This window comes from Tenrec ecaudatus, chromosome 17 (assembly GCF_050624435.1).
Source record: "Tenrec ecaudatus isolate mTenEca1 chromosome 17, mTenEca1.hap1, whole genome shotgun sequence".
Classification (NCBI taxonomy): domain Eukaryota; kingdom Metazoa; phylum Chordata; class Mammalia; order Afrosoricida; family Tenrecidae; genus Tenrec; species Tenrec ecaudatus.
In genome coordinates, this window is record NC_134546.1 from 47,470,084 (window position 1) to 47,490,233 (window position 20,150).

The 20,150-nt window shown below is 41.4% G+C and overlaps 1 protein-coding gene across 2 annotated transcripts in view; it reads left to right on the forward strand.

The window, feature by feature from the left end:
* The window catches only part of OTUD7A (OTU deubiquitinase 7A), a 151,957-nt gene that overhangs the window by 116,370 nt on the left and 15,437 nt on the right, over window positions 1–20,150 (forward strand). For both annotated transcript variants that reach the window (XM_075535611.1, XM_075535612.1), the window contains exons 7-8: window positions 10,422–10,549; window positions 12,416–12,565. In XM_075535611.1, the coding sequence (XP_075391726.1) occupies window positions 10,422–10,549; window positions 12,416–12,565 (278 nt within the window). The remainder of the gene's footprint in view (window positions 1–10,421; window positions 10,550–12,415; window positions 12,566–20,150) is intronic.

Genomic DNA, 20,150 nt, shown 5'->3' on the forward strand with positions numbered 1-20,150 from the left:
ATAAGCCTAGTATAGCCAGATTTTAAACACATTCTTAAAATAGTTAAATGCAATCCTTTCTTATCTAAACTCTACCATTAATATGTAATATGGCTCTAGACTTCTGGCAGATTAAGCCAGGGCCAGACTTTCTGGTAGTCATTTTGACTAAACAGTATGGCCTGAGAGAAGTTCAAGGGGTGATTTTGTCCTTTGAACTAAAAATTTATCTTTATCACATTCATTTTCACCATTTCAGTTAGGAATAACTTCTAGGAATCAAAAACCTTCATCTCCCATATCCTTTCCAGAAAACAACCCAGCAAACTGTATGGCTATAGCTGACCTCCTGCTAGCGAAAGAAGAAAAACTGTGATAAGGTAGAGGTCAGACAAGCCTCTACTCTCCATCTTCATGATTTGTTTATTTAGTACCCCACTCCTTAAATACCATAATATGTTAGGCTGGGTTGATTTAGAGAAACAAATCCATTGACACTCATAGATGGTGTAATATCAAGAAAACATCCCAGCCCAGTCTAACTCAAGTCCATAGGTGTGATACTAGTCCATAAGTGCCTCTTCAGACTCGCAGTCACAAACAATGGTGCCACTTGCAGGAAGATCATACCAGTGGGTGCAAAGTCGTATGGATCCAATGGCGGGGCTCTGGCAGCAACCAGCGTCCACCAGCAGGAAGGTGAAGGCAGAGAGAGAAGGGGAGGTTCCCAGGGAACTCCTCATGAGAAGGCCACGCCCACAAGGAGGCACCATCAGGCCGTGACCTAATAGACAGGTTGAACAACATCCCTACACTTTATATATCTTCAAGTTGCCATGAAATTATGTTACTGTCACATGGCCATTTTAAATTTGTTCTAGTATTTTATTATTTTTACTTTCCTTTGAATTGAGACTTTTCTCTGATTCATTTTGTTATTGTTTTATTTTTGCATGTTTTTCTGCATATGAAATCCAGGATAGGTAAATATATAGAAAATTAACTGGATTAATTGGTTCTTAGGATTATGCTACGGGAAGTTGGGGAGAAATGAGCTAATAAAATGACTACAAGAATGAAGAAAATGTTCTAAAATTGATTGTGATTATGAGGAACAACTCTTTTTAATATATTTAAACCACAGATTTGTATGATATGTGAATTAAATTGTTGATTTTTTAAAGTTAACCAAAAAGTAGAAGTTCAAGATCTTATTTTGGATATCTCTGAAAATTTTCATTCTTTTTGTTTTTAATACCTAATTTTTCAACTCTTGCCTGAATTATAGCTATGTGGAAAGATTCAGAAGTTTCATGCAGTTTGGTTAAATGGGGCCCTCAACCTAAGAATCAAGCAGCAGCTCCACACAGGGTTCATCATATTCCACAGATGAGAAAGGAATTTTTTGCTCCAGTCCAGGCTCTCCAAGGACAAAGCAGATGATCTTGAAGAACTACCAAATTTATCCTGTACTTGATCTACACATTCAAATTTAGATTTCATCAATATTCTAAGGCATCTCTTGTATTGCAGACATAGTACTATTTACTTTGCCATGTGGTATTTTATGAATTCTTAGAATCAGTATGTAGGAAAGTTACTGAGATCTGATTCAATAATTAAACTGTCTCCATATTTGGGAACACAAATTATAATCCAGATTTCCTCACTCCCAGACCAGCCCTCTCATGGACTCACCCAGTCAGACAAAATAGCAACAAAATTTATTGAGATATTAGTCAAGCTAAAATTTGGCTGAATGGATAGTATTTTGTTGGATGGTCCATATGTACTGAGACGTAGGGAGAAATTTTGATGACCATCATCCAACAACAGTTTGAGTAGTACATTGACAGGGAGCTGCCAGAGGTTCAGGCTGGATTCAGAAGACTTGGAACAACGGAGATCATTGCTGATGGCAGATGGATCTTGGCTCAAACCATAAAGATGTTTACTTCATGCTTTATTGATTATGCCAAGGAATTTGACTATGTGGATCATAGCAAACTATGAATAGCCTTAAGAAAAAATGGAATTCCAGAAAACTTTATTATGCTTATGTGAAAATTGTACAGAAGGCAGATATATGAATGGAACAAGGGAATACCCCATGGTTTAAAATTAGGAAAGATGTGCGACAGGGTTGTATCCATACTTATTAAATCTGTATGCTAAGTAAATAATCAGAGAAGCTGGATAATATGAAGAATAATGTAGCATCAGGGTTGAAGGAAAGCTTATTAACCACTAGTGATATGCAAATGACAATCTTGCTTCCTGAAAGTGAGGAAGACTTGAAGCACTTGCTGATGAAAGTCAAGGAATGCAGCCCTCAGCATGGACCACAACTCAACATACGGAAGACCAAAATCCTCACAACTGGACCAATAGGTAGCATCGTGATAAATGGAGAGAATGTTGCTGAAGTGGTCAAGGATTTTTGTGCTGCTTGGATTCACGATCAATGCTCATGGGAGCTTCAGAAGTGGAGTTGCTTTAAGTAAATCGGCTGTACCAAACTTCTTCAGGGCATTGAAAAGCAAAGATATTACTTTGAGGTCTAAGGTGCACCTGAGCCAAGCCCTCATATTTTTTTCCTCAACAATTCAATTGGCATATAATTCACATATCATACGATCACATTTTAAAAGAGTTGTACAATTATCACTACAATCAGTTTTAGAACATTTTCTTCATTCTTGTCCTCATCGGTATTAGCAACCCATTTCCAACCACCCCCGCCATACCTCCAAGGAATCATTCATCCCGTTACTGACTATAGATTTACCTATCCTGGATTTCATGAACAGAAAAACAGCTGAAAAACTAACAAACTGACAAAGTGAAACAGATTAAAACCTCAATAAAAAAGAAAGCAGAAAATGTTAAAAACTAGAACAGATTTAAATGTATCATAAAGAAGTTAAAATGATAGTGTTCTAAATTTTATTCTAACGGTATCTACAACAATCCATTTTCCAATGCCCTCTGCATGTTAACATGCTATTCACATCCTTGGTTGATGTTAACAGGGTATTCCCCAGGGGTGTCATCCATGTGTATTTCCTTTACTTTTTTTTAAAACTGGAACAGCTTTAAAATGGGACTAAAGGGAGATCAAACGATAAGATATTACATTTTGGCCTAACTACATCTGCCATAATCACCTTTAAAAGGCTCTCTGTCTGATAAGAGGACTAGTCACATCCCTTCACTACCGTGGCATTGCGGGGGCAGGGGTGGAATCAGAGGCTAAATCCGTAAGTGGACCCTGCAAATGGATTTTGGCCTTCCACTGTCATCCAGAGCCTTCTAAAAGCCAGGCAGTCATAATTTAATCTCTGATGCCATTCCCTCCTTTAGATTTGGATTATATCCTTACGATCTTTGGATTACACAGGCTGGTTTGCTTCTTCCATGGGGACTTAGTTGACACCTCACTTTGATCAAGCCATGCTATCTTCCAATGCCTTATATGCTTGAGAAAGTTGAATGTTAAATTGAAAATGTGGTTAGTGCCATTGAGTTGGCTCCGACCCATAGCAAAGCAACCCTATGCACAAAAGATCAAAACATTGCACTGTCTTGCGACATCTTCACAATTGTTCTTATTCCTGAGCTTGAGGGCCTTCCTCTTTCTTAACCTCCTTCACTTTAGCAAACTTGAAGCCCTTTTCCAGGAAATGGTCTCTCCTGACAACATGAACAAAGTATGTAAGATGAAGTGTTGCCATCTGGCCCTACTTCTTCCAATACAGATTAGTTTGTCCTTTTAGTAGCCCCTGGTACTTTCAACATTCTTATCCAACACCACAACCAAATGCATCTATTCTTCTACGGTCGTCTTCATTCAGTGTCCAACTTTACATGCATATGATGCAATGAGAATCCCATGGCTTGAGTGGGGTGCGCCTTGGTCCTCATAGAAATACCCTTGCTGTTCAATACTCTAAAGAGGACTCGTGTAGCAGATTTACCTATTGCAATATGTCTTTCAATCTCTTGACTGCTGCTTCCAAAGCATTCATTATGAATCCAAGCAGGACAAGTCTTTGACAGCTTCAACCTCTTCTCCATTTATGTTAACTATTAGCCAGTTGTGGGTATTTTTGTCTTCCTTACATTGAATTGTAATTCACACTGAAGGCCAACATCCTTGACCTTCATCAACAAGTGCTTCAATCCCTCCTCACTTTTAGAAAGCAAGGTTGTGTCATCTGCATACCGCAGGTTATTAATAAGCCTTCCTCCCATCGTGATGCTGCACTCTTCTTCATATAATCTAGCTTCTCTCATGATTTGCCCAGCATAGAAATTCAATAAGTATCATGAGAGAATACATCCCCGATGCACATTCCCAATTTTAAACCATGGCATATTTCCTTGTTGTGGTCCTGATATTGCCTCTTGAGCCATACAAGATTCCAGTGAGCACAATGAACTGAAGTTCTAGAATTTCCATTCTTCACAAAGTTAAACACAGTTTATTATGGTCCAGTCCACACAATCGAATGTCTTTGATTAGTTAATGAAACTCATGTAAACATATTTCTGGAATTCTCTGCTTTCTGCCAAGATCCATCTGACATCAGCAATCATATCCCTTGTTCCATATCCTCTTCTGAATCTGGCGGGAACTTCTTGCTGTTCTCTGTCCTTGTGTTGCTGCAACCATCGTAATATGATCTTAAGCAAAATTTTACTTGTGTGTGATATCAATCATATCATTTTATAGTTTGAGCATTCTGTTGGGTTACCCTTCTTTTGAATGGGCACAAATATGAATCTCGTCCAGTCAGTTGGCCAAGGAGCGGTCTCCCAAATTTCCTGGCATAGACCAGTGAGTGCTTCCCATGCTTCTTCGGCTTGCTGAAATATTTCAATGGACATTCTGTCCATTCCTGAAGTCTTGTTTTCTGTGTTGCTTTCAGTGAAGCTTAAACTTCTTCCTTCAGTATCATTAGCTCTTGCTCATATGCTACCTCCTGAAATGGTAAAATGTTGACTTGAACTCTTTTTGGCACAGTGACTCAGCGTACTCTTTCCGTCTTCTCTTGATGCTTCCTGCATCATTCGCTATTTTGCCCATAGAATCTTTAAAAATTCAATTCGAGGCTTGAATGTTTCTCGAGTTCTTTCCGTTTCAAATACACTGAGTGTGTTCTTTCCTTTAGGTTTTCTTATTCTAGCTCCTGCACATTTCTTTATAATATTTGGTGCTTTCTTCTTCAGCTGCCCTTTGAAATTTTCTATTCAGCTCCTTGACTTCATCCTTTCTTCCATTTGCTTTAGCTACTCTACCATTAAGAGCAAGTTTCAGAGTCTTTTTTCCCCTTTCTTGTCTTTTTAATCACCTTTTACTTTCTTCAAGAACGATGGTCTTAATGTCCTCCCACAGCTCATCAGATCTTCTGTCAGTTGTGTTCAACATGTCAAATCTTTTATTGAGATGTTCTCAAAATTCAGGTGGAATAGATTCAAGGTCATATTTTGGCTCCTGCAGAGTTGTTTTAATTTTCTTCAGCTTTATATTGAACTTAGATACGAGCAATTGATAGTCTGTTCCAAAATTGGTTCTTGGTCTGGTTTTAGTTGTTGATCTGAAGCTTTTCCATCGCCCCTTCCCACCTACAGAGTCAAACTGATTTTTGTGTATTTCATCTGCAGAAGTCCATGAATATAGTCGCCGTCTGTGTTGTTGAATAAAGGGATTTTCTAGAAACACATCATTGGTTTTGCAAGTTCTATCATGGGATCTCCAGCTCCATTTCTAGCACCAAGCCCATATTTTCCAACTGCTCTTCCTACTTCTTTGTTTCCACCTTTTGCGTTCCAATAACCAATAACTATCAATGCTTTTAATTGTATGTTTGATCAATTTCTGTCTGGAGTTGATAGAATTTTTCAATTTCTTCATCACTAGCTTTTGTGGTTAGTGCATAAAGTTGAATAATAGTTGTATTGATTGGATTTCTTTGAAGGCAGATAGATATAAAATTGATGACAGATAGTATTGTAGTTGATGCGAGATCCTTTCTGGCAATGAATACCATGCCATTTCTCTATTGTGTTATGCCAAGCACAGTAAATCATATGATTTTCTGAATAAAAAAATAGCTAGTATCAGTCCGTTTTAGTTCAGTAGTGCCTTCTATGTCCATCTTCATTCATTTCATTTCATTTTCACCACTTCCAGTTTCCTTTAATTCATATTTTGCACATTCCAAGTTTCAATCATTGGAAGACTTTTGCAGCTGTTTCTCTTTACCCGAAGCATGCCAGATCAGCAAACGAATATTCTGGAGACCCCACTACCACAGGCTTTACCTGACCCATTTCACCAGGGTCGACTCCCCTATAAGAAATCATGTACATGCAAATATATATAGGAGGTTGGGGAAATAGATCTTTGTGTCTATATTTATAGGTCAAGTATTAAGGTGGCGGAAGGACCTTGGGCCTCTACTCAAACACTCCCTCTATGCATGAATACCTTCTTTTATTAAATTGGAACTCTATGATGCTCACTCTCCCGACACAACGGCTGGAGCCAAAGTGGGTGAACAAGTAAATGTGGTGAAGAAAGCTGATGGTGCCCGGCTATCAAAAGAGATAGTGACTGGGGTCTTAAAGGCTTGAAGATAAACAAGCGGCCATCTAGCTCAGAAGCAACAAAGTCCACATGGAAGAACACACCAGCCTGTGTGATCGAGTGGTCCCAAAGGGATCAGTTACCAGGCATCAAAGAACAAAAAATCATATCATTGACTGCACACCTCCATGATAGGATCGCTGAAGACAAATGGGTGCACAAGCAAATGTGGTGAAGAAAGCTGATGGTGCCCGGCTATCAAAAGAGATAGTGTCTGGGGTCTTAAAGGCTTGAAGGTGAACAAGCGGCCATCTCGCTCAGAAACAAATAAGCCCACATGGAAGAAGCACACCGGCCAGTGCGATCACGAGGTGCCCAAGGGACCAGATATAAGGCATCATGCAAAAAAAAAAAGATATAAGTGTGTGTATGTATGTGTATATATGTGTATATGTATATATGTATGTGTATATATATATTATATTAAATGAAGGGGGAAGTGCAGAGTGGAGACCCAAGGCCCAAGTGTCGGCCAATGGAGATCCCCTCATAGAGGGGCTTAGGAGAGGAGATGGGTTAATTAGGGTGTGAGGTAGTATCGATGAAGAACACAGCTTTCCCCCAGTTCCTGGATGCTTCCTCCCCCCAACTACCATGATCCGAATTCTACCTTGCAGGGCTGGATAGGACAGAGGCTGTACACTGGTACATATGAGGGTTGGAGGTACAGGGAATCCAGGGTGGATGATACCTTCAGGACCAAGGGCGTGAGGGACGATGCTGGGAGAGTGGAGGGTGAGTGGGTTGGAAAGGGGGAACTGATTACAAGGATCCACATGTGACCTCTTCCCTGGGAGAGGGACAGCAGAGAAGGGGGGAAGGGAGACCCCGAATATGGCAAGATATGACAAAATAACGAGGTATAAATTACCAAGGACATATGAGGGAGGGGGGAAAGGGGAGGGAGGGGGGAAAAAAAGAGGACCTGATGCAAGGGGCTTAAGTGGAGAGCAAATGCCTTGAGAATGATTGGGGCAGGGAATGTATGGATGTGCTTTATACAATTGATGTATGTATATGTATGGATTGTGGTAAGAGTTGTTGGAGTCCCTAATAAAATGTAAAAGAAGAAAGGAGAAAAAATGATTAGGGCAAAGACTGTACAGATGTGCTTTATACAATTGATGTATGTATATGTATGAACTGTGAAAAGAATTGTATCAGCCCCAATAAATTGTTAAAAAAAAAAAAAAAAGAAAGAAATCAGCTCCTCTTCAGTCACATTTCAGATACCATTGGACCTGAGGGGTCTGTCTGTTGGCAGTATCTCTGACACTCTTCTGCTGCCTTTGTTTAAGCTTTCAGTATTTTAAAATGCTTCGAGGCCATACATAAGGTTTTCCGCGCTTCTTCCTCCGAAGTGGGAAACTGAGTCCTTCATTGTCTGTTCTTAGTCTGAAAGCTCCTCTGCAGCCTGCTCACTTTGAGTGACGCTGCTGGCGTTTGACATCGCAGTGACATGGCATCCAGCATCACAGCAGCCCACACGGCACCATAGCCTGACAGACTGACACAAGTGGTGGACAGAAGGACTACTAAGACGTATCGATGCATTTGAGTTGTGGTGCTAGAGAAGGATGTTGTAAAAGCCATGGACTGCCAAAAGGACAAACAAATCTTTCTTGGAAGAAGTAAGGCCAGAGTGTTCCCTAGAGGCAAGGATGGCAAGATATGTCTTAGGTGCGTTGGACATGTTGTTAAGAGAAACGAGTTCCTGGAGAAGGACATAATTTTTGGTAGAGTAGAGGGGACAGAGAAAGAGAGGAAGTCCTTCAAGGAGATGGACTGACATCGTGCTGTAACAACGGTCTCAACCATAGCGTCAATTGTGAGGATGGCGCATGATCAGACAGGGCTTCATTCTGTGGTGCATAAGGTCACAACTGATTTGATTGCACCTAACAACAACAACAACAAATGTTTATAAAGAAAAATACTTTCTCATTTTTTTGCTCTCATAAAAACTTATATTAATGTTATTGTATGGCCAAAAAGTTAGACTCATTCAAATCCTCCTATAATGTTTAACTATAACTTCCTGAAGGGACAACTATTACAATTAAATAATAAAATATTGATAATTTTAAATTATGCAAACATCACCATTTAAAATTGAATTAATAACACGAGAACCTACTAAAATAAAAGTAATTATAACACAATTCTATGAAGGTCTGTATCCCAACAAGTTATAAAACTAGAAGCAGGAGACAAATTTATAGAAACACACTACTTACCTAAACTACCACAGGCTGATGCAGAAAACCTGTAGAGACCCGTAAAAAAACTCTCAACATCAATTAAAATAAAGCCTGGGTTCACACATCTTCATTGATATATTCTACCAAACATTCAGGAAAAAAAAGCTGATGCCAATTCCAACTCAAACTATTCTATAATATACAAAAGCATGGAGCCTCCTGAATTCATTTGATGGAGCAAGCATAACCCTGATCCTAGAACAAAGCAAAGACATCGCCAGAATAGAAAATTAAAGGGGGTGGGAAGAAAGGGGATAGAAGGAGAAGTCATAGGCTACAGAGTAGACAGATGCTAAGCTGGGTGAAAAGGGAGATAATATTCCAGAGGGAGATGTGCAAAAAATAATGGAATCAGGAGAAGCCTTTGGGAAGTTTGATGGAGCTGCTGAATGTAATGCTGTGAATGCATGATGTGCTCTGTAAACACTCACCTAATTCACAACAAAAATATAAAAATAAATATAAACATGAAAAATATAAATATGAAAATATAGATTATATAATAACATCATTAGAACTCTCTTTGTGATCTTAAACATTCCTAAGTTTGCATGCTTAGGTATAGAATCAATTAAAAAATTTGAATGGGAGCTGCATACATGGGGCACTATTTCCCCAGACCACACAACCTGCCCCTTAAATAGGGCCTCATTGTACTAACTCTGGCCCCTACCTGTCCCAGTCCTAACAAACCTCTCTGACTTCATTCTGAACACTCACAAGGTGCTCATGAACCAGCTGAAATTACATCTAGTGTCTTGACTGAGCTCTAATAACTGGACTGGACCAGAACATGCAACTGTTAACTTTGGCACTTTTGATTCAGTCTTCCCTTTTGGGTAGCCACGTTGTTTATGGACATCAAGACCAATATCCTCTGCCCAGATGACTTAGATTTATGACAGCAATTCTTGGATCCTTCTTTTGCTACATTCCAGTCACAAGTGGGGCCTTGTCTGGGAGAGGCTGAGTGGCCTAGCCAGCAGTCAGAATAACTTTCCTGTTTATGAGCTGTGAGCCATCTCAGCTCATGTCTCTTACTGTAGTTGGAGTCTTTCCAGAGGATCCTGCGATCTTACTGTAATGGACCCCATATGGCTGTCATCTGTCCCCAGGTAATCCTAGTCTCTGATGGGAGAGCCTCTAGCACCAGATGCATATGGAAAATTAACAAATAATCCTCCCCACTCTTTGTCAGTACCCCTAGGGACCAACTGGCATGTTACTACCATTGTGGTAGGCTCTTCTGCCATCTGAGAGACTTCATCTTAGAGGGGATCAGAAGCCATCACCTTTAAGTTTATGTCTACTGGAGGCACTTAGCTCTGAGTCGAGAGTGAGAAGCTGGGGCTTGTACGTTTGTCAATCAGTGCATGGTATGAGAGGTGACCTCAGACAGCAGTGCTTACAGGGACAAAAGAGATAAGATCCCAGAAGAAAGGTATCCGCCCCTACAGAGAATATTCTCTACTTTCTCTGTCTTCTATTCTTACAATGTTTTCTAACAGGCTTGCTTTAATTTCTCCTAGTGTGGACAACTCAGAAGATCCTGTCTATGAGAGTCTAGAAGAGTTTCATGTTTTTGTCCTGGCCCATATATTAAGAAGACCAATTGTTGTTGTAGCAGATACAATGCTAAGAGATTCAGGAGGGGAAGGTAAGTTCCTTAGAGTTCCTTAGGGAAATGACCTAGAGAGTTTGGCATTACCTAAGGAAGAAACTGCATAAGGATTGAACTTCCAGAGACCCAAAGGCATTACACTGCAGCCTCAAAGCAAAAGATTATGTTTTTCTGTCATTGTTGCTGCTTTATTTGATGTTTCTTTTTCCACCCCGGCATCAGAAGAGCTCACTCTTGTCATATGCCCCCTTATATAAAGTGAAAATGGCTGCCTTAGCCAGGATCCAAAGCAGAAGAAGCAGAAGAAGCAGAAGCAGAAGCAGAAGCAGAAGAAGAAGAAGAAGAAGAAGAAGAAGAAGAAGAAGAAGAAGAAGAAGAAGAAGAAGAAGAAGAAGAAGAAGAAGAAGAAGAAGAAGAAAGACAACAACAACAACAACATATGAGTAGCTAGCTAGCTAGATATTTACTTCTAGGGTTTGGCTCACGCAATTATAGGGACTGGAAAGTCCAATATCCATAGCTGAAGGAAAGGAAAGCATTCAGAGGGAAATGAGAGTTCATCCAAAATCTCTAGTTCAAAGTCGTGGGGCAGAACACACCCTGGGATATTCCCTTTTCAGCTGACCGATTTTTATTTCATTCGAATCCACTATGGAAAGTTGCATTAGATTATCCCATGGTACAGTAAGTAGTTTAGTGTTGGCCCAAACCACTAGGAAGCCTAGTCAAGTTCATATATATCAGTAACCATCACGATGGCTATGACAAATGTGGTCATGTGTGGTAAACCCGGAGACCCCATCCCTACTTCCCTCTCATCCGAGTGCATACAACAGGGCCGACACTCTAATGGGCACTACTGCTCAACCTTGTACTGCGTGCTGCTTTAGTCCCCAGACCTTCCCCTTTTCAGGGTGCCTACTTGTAAAAGGGTATCTTGAAAGACGAACATCATTAAATCACTTAGTATAGTTGTGGTAGAAAGAGTAAACTACAGGAATATAGGCAGGACGACTGCCCACCCCCTGCTCCAAGAGCCCAACTGTGCGCCTCATTGCCTCGACATCCATTCTGACTCAGAGAGGACCTGTGGCACAGAGAGGGGCTGTCCCGGTGAGTTTCTGAGGCTGCAATTCTCGATGGGAATAAAAAGCCCCATCTTCCCTCTGTAGCAGCTAGTTGGTTCCAGCAAATGGTCTTGCGGGCAGCAGCCTAGTGCATAGCAATTCTTGCCATTTCTCCGCTTGCAGTTGCATCTTCCCAGTGTGTCTCCACACGGTGTCTCTCCAACTGAGCATCCCCCTGTCTCTATGGATAACTCTGCGCCTCTTTTCATAACTCAGAAGAGATGAGATTTGAGACTTCATTACCATAACAGACAAGCCTTTTCTATTTCCAATGGGATCGCCTCCTTAAGTACAGGACCCAGGACTGAAATACTTATTTTGAGAAACACAATTTAGCACACAACTCTGATTCTGCAGGACTGAGGCAATCACAGGGTACACCCCTCAACCCTGCCGAATTTCCCCCAGAGTGTAGCTTGAAGGGGCACAGGAATGAGCCAAGGGAACTCTACCCATGTAGGGCCAGGGTCCTAAAGCATACACAAGGCTGGAAGGTAATATAGGCCTGACTCCTCTGAGCCTGGACATCCTCATGACTTTGTAGGTCAACAGTACCCAGATCTCACTGTGAAAATTGTGTAGAAAACAAAGTACCCACAGGAAAACTCTTCTCTGTTGGGGTAAGAGGTGACTAATCCCCCTCCCTGCTGTTTTGGCTATGGGGGAAGCCTTCCTGGACACACCATGCCCCAGGAGGGTGAGGGTTGAATTGGATGTTCTCTCCCAACTCCAGCTCTCTGTTCCTACATGTCCTTGTTCTTGTGTCTGCCCTCAGCTTTCGCCCCAATCCCATTTGGAGGGATTTACCTGCCGTTGGAGGTTCTTCCCAACAGATGTCACTGCTCTCCTCTGGTTCTCGCCTATGATCAAGCTCACTTCTCTGCCCTCGTGTCCATGGAGCAGAGAGACCAGCAAAGAGAACAAGGTAGGCCCGGCACCAAACACCTGGGGGGATGTCAGGGGTGGGGTGGGCAGGAAGCTGGATAGCACCATTTGCAAAGCTCTAGTTGAGTCCTGGTGGAGTAATGGGTTACACATTAGGCTACTCATCTCAAGGTCAGCAGTTAGAAACCACCAACTGCTCCTTGGGAGAAAGAGGAGTTTTCTATTGAAAAGAGTTACAGTCTTGTAAATCAACAGGTACACTTCTACCCTGTCCTGTAGGGTCGATAGGAATCAGAACCAACTGATGGCAGTGAGTTTGTTTGTTTGTTGTTTTAAGTTAGGCAAGGGGAACCCTTGAAGGCAAGATGTGGCAGGCGCACATGGTGAGCTGTTGCTCAGCAAATCGGGCTGGGCCTTCACCCTGTAAGCACTGTATCTGGAAGCCCCAAGCAATTTATATTGCACAAATCCTTGCAATACCACATGAGAATCACGGGAGACAAGAGGGCCACCGTTTTCTCTAGGAGATTATAAATTAGAAGGCATTGCTCAGTGGAAAGGAAGGAGAGGATATACTTTATGGGAAGAGCCTAAGAATCTATGTATGAAGAATAATCTCTTGCCTTCCCAGGGAGCTCTCCTCAGTGAATCTTAAGTTTCTTTAAGTCTCTGTTAGTATGCATTAATCTAGCTTACTAGGGTATGTGCCCATGCCCTGCCCTGCCAAGTGCTCTGAGTTTCTAGAGACCCCTGACAATTGATGTTGATTTTTTTAAAGTAATATTCTGCAAGTTCTACCTGGTCCTTTTCCTCAGCAAGTGTTTTGAACAAACTTAATTCCATAGCTGCATTCAAGGAGGGAGGTTTCCTGCTCATTGGCCCAGAAGAACGCCACCAGATGAAGGCGCATGAGACAGAGAGCAGGACTACTAGTCACATTGCCAAGGGCCTGAAAATTTCCCAAGCACCAGAGAACCTCAAGCCGGACGGAGTCTAGTAAAGACAGCTGCCCTGGGTCGGCGGGGGCGGAACACAGCTAACAGAGAGACTAGGCTTGAGCTCACTCGACACGCATCTTTTCTGAGCCGCATGAGAAGCGTGGCTGGCCTGTGCGGACCCTTCCAGGGGACTGGCGTTAAAGGATAGGACACTCCGTTTACTGATGAATGTCTGAAGCCATTAGTCAGTGGTCATGAACAAAGAAAGATCTCTCCTGTCGCCAAGGCAGAGAGACACGAGCAGGACAGTTGGCTTCTGCACGGAGGCTTGTCCAATGACAAGGAAACCTGGCTGTGGACCCAGGATACTCACTTAAATGTCCCTTTCCTCATAAGCTGGCCTCGGTTTTCGCTTTCCTGAAAGAACACCAGAACCCCTTGATAAGAACTTTTCGCAAAATTGAATAGCATGTACTTGGAGAGACAGGAAGTGTTGTGTACTGTTATTTTTGCTGAAAGAATGGTTGAGGCTTAAAGACTCTTTCTGGAAATGCTACTGCCCAATACGGACCACCTGTGGCTCCACCTCCTAGGTCTTCTTCAGTCGTTCTCCCCTCCATGGGGGTACGGGGCCAACCCCTCGGGAGTTAGACAAATGGACTCCCAGGTCCTCATGTCTGTGAATGGTCACTAGGGTCTCTCCAGAAACTCAGGGCTACCTGGAGACTTTCCATAATGACCACATAATAAATGTACAAAAAGCAGTTAATCAGAGAAAGAGAAGTCTTCAAGAGTTCATTAAAACATGGACTCAGAGAAAGAAGTCTCAGAATCCTCTCGCTTACATAATGCTTCCTGGACGTAGGTGCTGAACTGCATACTTCCAACTTCCCAGGGCTTAACTCATTAAACCCTCCCAACTTTTATCCACACGTCACAGGTAAGAAACTGAGGAAGAAGGGGCTTCTCCCAGAAGTGTTCACTGCAGTGAAAGCTGCTAGTACAGGTTGGTAGGTGGCGTCGCTCCCAACAGGGTGGCAATGAGAAACTCTTTTTCATGCTGGAAGTGGTAATCCAAGATAAAGCTTGGCTTGTATAAAACAGCATTTCACAACTGGTGATTCATGGGCTTTCAGGGTTTGAGAAGGTATTTAAAAAATAGGTTGATTCACCTGTTTCTATTCCTAAAAAAAACCAATATAGAGTATAATTATTTAAATAGTTTTTCCTGCCTAAATTCACACAGTATAGAAGACTCTGGGTTTCTCCATTGGTCCACACTGGGACCATATGCTTGCTACCTTTTCTTAGAGTCTTATTCAGGCAGGAACTTAAAAGACATACTGGTTACAGACAGGCAACGATAACTGACTTAACTGGAATAGAGAAAACACTGACTCAACCATCCCAACAGGTTCAGATTTCTAAAACCCTCCTTCTAGTGTGGCCAGGAATTCTGACCATATGCCATTCCATGCATGGCATGCTCCTTGGGTGTCTCTTTTCTTCAATAAAGATATCAATCACATTGATATGATTTCATCTTAATTTGATTGTATCTGCAAAGTGGCTTGTTTCCAAATATGGTCCCCTTTCAGAGGTACTGTGACATTTGGTACTGCAGAGGAAAGGCAGGCCCAGCTTCTCCACGGCACCAGGGTGTCATCCACAGGGGAGCTGGCAAGCTCTACACCAGTGCGGTTTGTAAGGGGCCAGAGATTAGCTGAGTTCACATGCATTCTCAAGTACACTGCAGCAACAAGAAGCTATATGAGAATTTATTTAACATCGGGTCACTTCAGAAGAGAGGTGAGCATAGATAAAATATGCCTCCTTGCCGAGAGCCCTGAGAGCAAAGTGGGTTCTTCTAGGTGAGGTGGGAGACTTGGGGGATGTTGTCTGGGGAAGCCTTTTAGTTTTTAAAGGGTACTTTCAAAAGGGAATGGGACCTCTGGTGGTTTAATGGTTATGCGTTTGGCTGCAATCGGAAAGGTCCACAGTTTGAAACTACCAGCAGCTCCGTGGGAGAAAGACCCAACTTTCTACTGTGGTAAACAGGGAGGGAAAGTCTCAGAAACCCACAGGGGCAGTGCTACCCTGTCCTATAGGGTCACTATGAGTTGGCATCGACTCAATAGCAGGGAGTTCAAAGGGAGGGGGATGCTGCTCTGTTGATGATCAGACTGCTTTCTGATTAGTTCCTAAGTTCATCCTTAGAAGGAGTCCTAATGGTGTCGTCATTATATATTGGGCTGCTATCCGCATGATCAGCAGTTTGAAACCAGCAGCAGTTCCACAGGACAAAGACTGAGCTTTATCCTCCCATAAAGAGTTACAATGTTAGAAACCTACAGAGGGTCACTATGAGTCAGCATTGACTCAAGGACAGTGAGTAGAGTATGTTCATCCTGGGTCTCTTACATAATTCTTTCTCATTTATCTCAGGCAACAATTCTACATCAAAATGTCTATGCCATATCTCAGGATATAAACCTGGGTGAGATGTTTTAGACTGCCCACTCAGCCGGATCTCTGAGAGCTGAAACCTTGACCAGGCTTGTTATCTCGAGACCCATCGTTTGTCCTCCTAACCTGCAGATGTTCACCCCCTTAGCAAATAGAATATTCATTCTGTAGCAAGCAGTGTTCATTCCCTTGGCAGACAGAAGTTCCTGTCCTTATCAGTACCAGGAATTAAAATGACAACCCACAACAATGCTGACCTCAAGGACTGTCAACGCAGGAATCCAGAGCATTTCCAAAGGGACTGCTGAAAGGTAGGAGCCTGGAAAAGAAACCTAGGTTCATTGACCCACTGAGGACACTGCTACTCAGCAGTGGCACTGAACTCCTGCCCTCCATTCAGGTGGCCCTTCCAGCTGAAAGACCCTGCAGATGCCTGCCTCCGGGCCTGCTTCAGTGCTGCTGCTTCCATTGTCCCACTGTCTTAGTGCTGCCGTAACAGAAATGTCACAGTGTTACTTTAACAGTTCAGGAGGCTAGAAGTCCATATTCAGGATATCAGTCTTAGGGGAAGGCTTTCCCTGTCAGTTCTCAGAAAGATCTCCTTTCACCATCTGTGGACACATTATCCCTTGGAGATCTCTATGTGTCTTGGCATCAATCTTCCCCTGAGCCTAGGAAGTTTTCAGCACAGGGATCCTGGTCCAGATAACATGCTCTGCACCCGATTCTTTGTTGGTGTTACTGACGTCTTTCTTTGCTTGATCTGTTCTCTTTTATCTCTTGTAAGATAAAGGGGATGCATTCCACACCCAGGGAAACTCCCTTTACCTCATATCTGGAATATAACCTGAATAAGAGTATTGCATCTCATTTTAATTGCCTTATAACTGATTAGCTGATTATATCAGCCAAATGCAACATGGAAGATGATTATATCAATACATGGATGCCAAATGACATCACTGCATATTGATCAAACCACTGAGAATCATGGCCCAATTAGGTTAAGAAAGGCGTATTTGTGGGGAACACGACACCCACTGCTCATCAGCCTGCTGGGGACACCAGCTGGCACCCTCCTTGTTTCACTTCTTCCTTTATATCTATAGGTTTAGTATTTTTCTCATGTTCTATCCTATAATCTACCAAACCATATCGTGTATTGATCACCACATGGGACTTCTACTCCTATCTGCTCACATCTTTTCTCTATCTGGCATCCTAATACGTCCTTCCCTTTTTTCCAGGGTTGAATCACCTGGATCCTGGATCCCATTCTTCCATTTTCTCAATTCTGTTATTTGTAGAATATCTTCTCTAATTGCGTCTTAAGAAAGTATGCGCGTGAGGCAAGTTTTCAAGTGTAAAAATATCGTTTTTGTGTCTTTACACATTGTTAATATTTTCACTGGCTATTGCGTTACAGTTTCCCTTCAGCTATTGAAAGCATTGCTGTTCTCTCTCCATCTAGGGCTGCTGCTGCTGAGAAATCCACTTCCATTCCAATTCATGATCTTTGTTTGTAACCTGTTTTCTTCTTAGAAAGATTCTAGAATATCATTATTCCTGTTGTTCTGAAATCTCAGATGGCTCTAGTCTTGGTATGAGTATAACATATCATTCATTGTCTTCAGTGTTCATGGAGCCCCTTACATCTATGGACTCATATTCTCCAGCTCAGAAATATTTCCTTGTATTGTATTTTCAATAAATTTATATCCATTTTCTTTGCTCTTTCTTTGACCTCAACTGCTTGAATGCAGGCGTGCTCTAAAATTTGCATCTTTATAAAAAATTTATTGGCACATAATTCACCGATCATACAACTCCAATAGTTCGATAATATTAAGAAGAATTGTATCCTGGTATTAATCCCCATACAGTCAACAGAGCCCAGTAGAATGGATGAGCAAACTGTGTAAGGGAAAGACTCATGGGTTGCAGCTCAAGTGGGAACTATACTTGCAGAGACTCCTCATACCAACAGCGTCTGGGTGCTGGGTCCTTGGGAAAACTGATGAGAATAGTGCGCTCAACTTAGACCCCAGGGGGATGGTTGACAATGTTGTACTTGTTTATTTAGATTTTTGCTGTTCTCCTTGTAGCTTGTTTTTTGTTTTTCTTGTGTGTTTTGTTTGTTTCTTTACTGCTTAGCATATAGCTGCTGTTGATGTAGTTGGTCTTTTAGGGTTTTGATTTTGTCACAGTAAGACAGCCAAAGTAAACCTGAGTTGTACATAACCCATGGACAAGCAGATAGAGCCTGGGTTCCTACTTAACTCTAGCCCCAATTCAAGAACAATTAGTGCTGCTAACATGGTCCTGCTTAATACTCACGTTCATGAAAAGATCACTGAAGATAAGGGCACTATAGCAAAATGTAGTGAGGAAAGTAGATGGTGCCTGGTTATCAATCAAAATTGTGTCTGCAATCTTAAAGGCTAGTATCCAAACAAGCAGCCATTCTAAACAAGGAGTCGACTAAGTCCACACAGCAGAAGCACACCAGCTTGTGTGATCCAAGGGGGACAATTAAAAAATTTGAATATGGCAAAAGGAAAACTATCAGAGCTAAAATTATAAACACCTAAACTGTAGAAGGCTATAGTGGGGAGCCCAAAATCTATCTGCAGAGTCTGTATTCAAATTAAGTTGCTGGTAAATCTCCTCTATCCACAGGTAAGAGTCTCAAACACCTTACTATCAGGCAGAGACCATTGTTATCTTGAATATGCTGAATCAAACTCCCTGGTTGGCCAGACGACTTCCCTTTACATCCAACCTGATTTGGTTCTGGGTGCAAGTATCTCTTACTTGTTCCATGTCAGAAATTTCTTCCTTGGTTTTTGAATGTTTATGGCATTTTTTTTCTTTTTATGTATTTGTACGTTGCTCTTTATATTATTATTATTTTATCTTTACCATATTATTTCAGTTATGCTTTTTATTGCTTCTAGTGGGTTTTCCAGTTTGTGAAGCACAGAAGGAGAGGATGCGTAGTGCTAATAACTGATGCAAGGATTTATGGGGGATGCAGGGTTGGGGACAGGTGGTAGGGAGGGTAAGGGGGGTTCAGTAGTAAACAAGGAAGGTGGGGTGGGGGAGGGAACACTAGAACTAATTATGATTACACAACTCATTTTAAAGGCAATTTAACTATAGGGGGAATATTCTAAAACCGTGGTAATGATTGTACAATTCTTTTTTTTCTTTAAATTTTTTTAACAGTTTTACTGACATATAATTCACATATCATGCAATTCAATGGTAGAAACATATTTTTAAAAGAGGTGTGCAATCATCACCACAATCAATTTAGGACATTTTTTTCTTTCTTGTACTAATTATTAATAGTTCTGCATTTTCCCCAAACCTCCCTTGCCATAAAACTAAGAAATTATTAATCCAGTTACTGTTTGCATAGCTATATGTATCTACATGTCATATAAGAAAAAGCATAAACAAATCCAACAACAGGATTGTACAATTCTTGATATGATTGAACAATTAAACTATTGAATGTCATGATGTTGATTAGGTGCTAATAAAACTGTTGGGAAAAACATTTTTTTTAAAGAATTGTAAAATGCTTGTTTGACAAGAAGTCTCTAAGACCCCTGATGCTATTCTTCCTGATAGCCGGGCATCATTTAGTTTCTTCATCACACTTTAGTGTAGCCCCTGTATCTTCAGTGATCTCCTAAGGGGGGTGTGCATCAAGTAGGACCATGTTGTATGAAATAATTGCTCATCGATTGGGGCTATAATTAAATGGGAGCCCCAAATCCATTCATATATATATGGTTTATATGTATCTGTGGTTCACCTTAGAGACATCGTTAACATTTTATGTTAGAGAACATTATCAATCATCCCCCTGGGACATAAGGTAATTAATTCTATTAATAATTTCATTAATTTAGCCAATGATTTATTAGCTAAATTGTTATTCCTGGTGTTCTAAAGTCTCAGGAGGCTCTAGTCTTGGTGTGAGTATATCATATCATTCATTGTCTTCATTTTCCTCAGAGCCTTTTACATTGTCTTCATTTTCCTAGAGTGTCCAGCTTATCAATATTTCCTTGTATTGTATGTTTGATACATTTCTGTCCTCTGTTTACTTTGCTCTTTCTTTCTTTCTTTAGCTCAAACTGCTGAATGTGGAACTGTTCTAAATCTTGCAGCTCTTCTTCCTATTTTCTGCGTGCTTCTCCTTTTGTT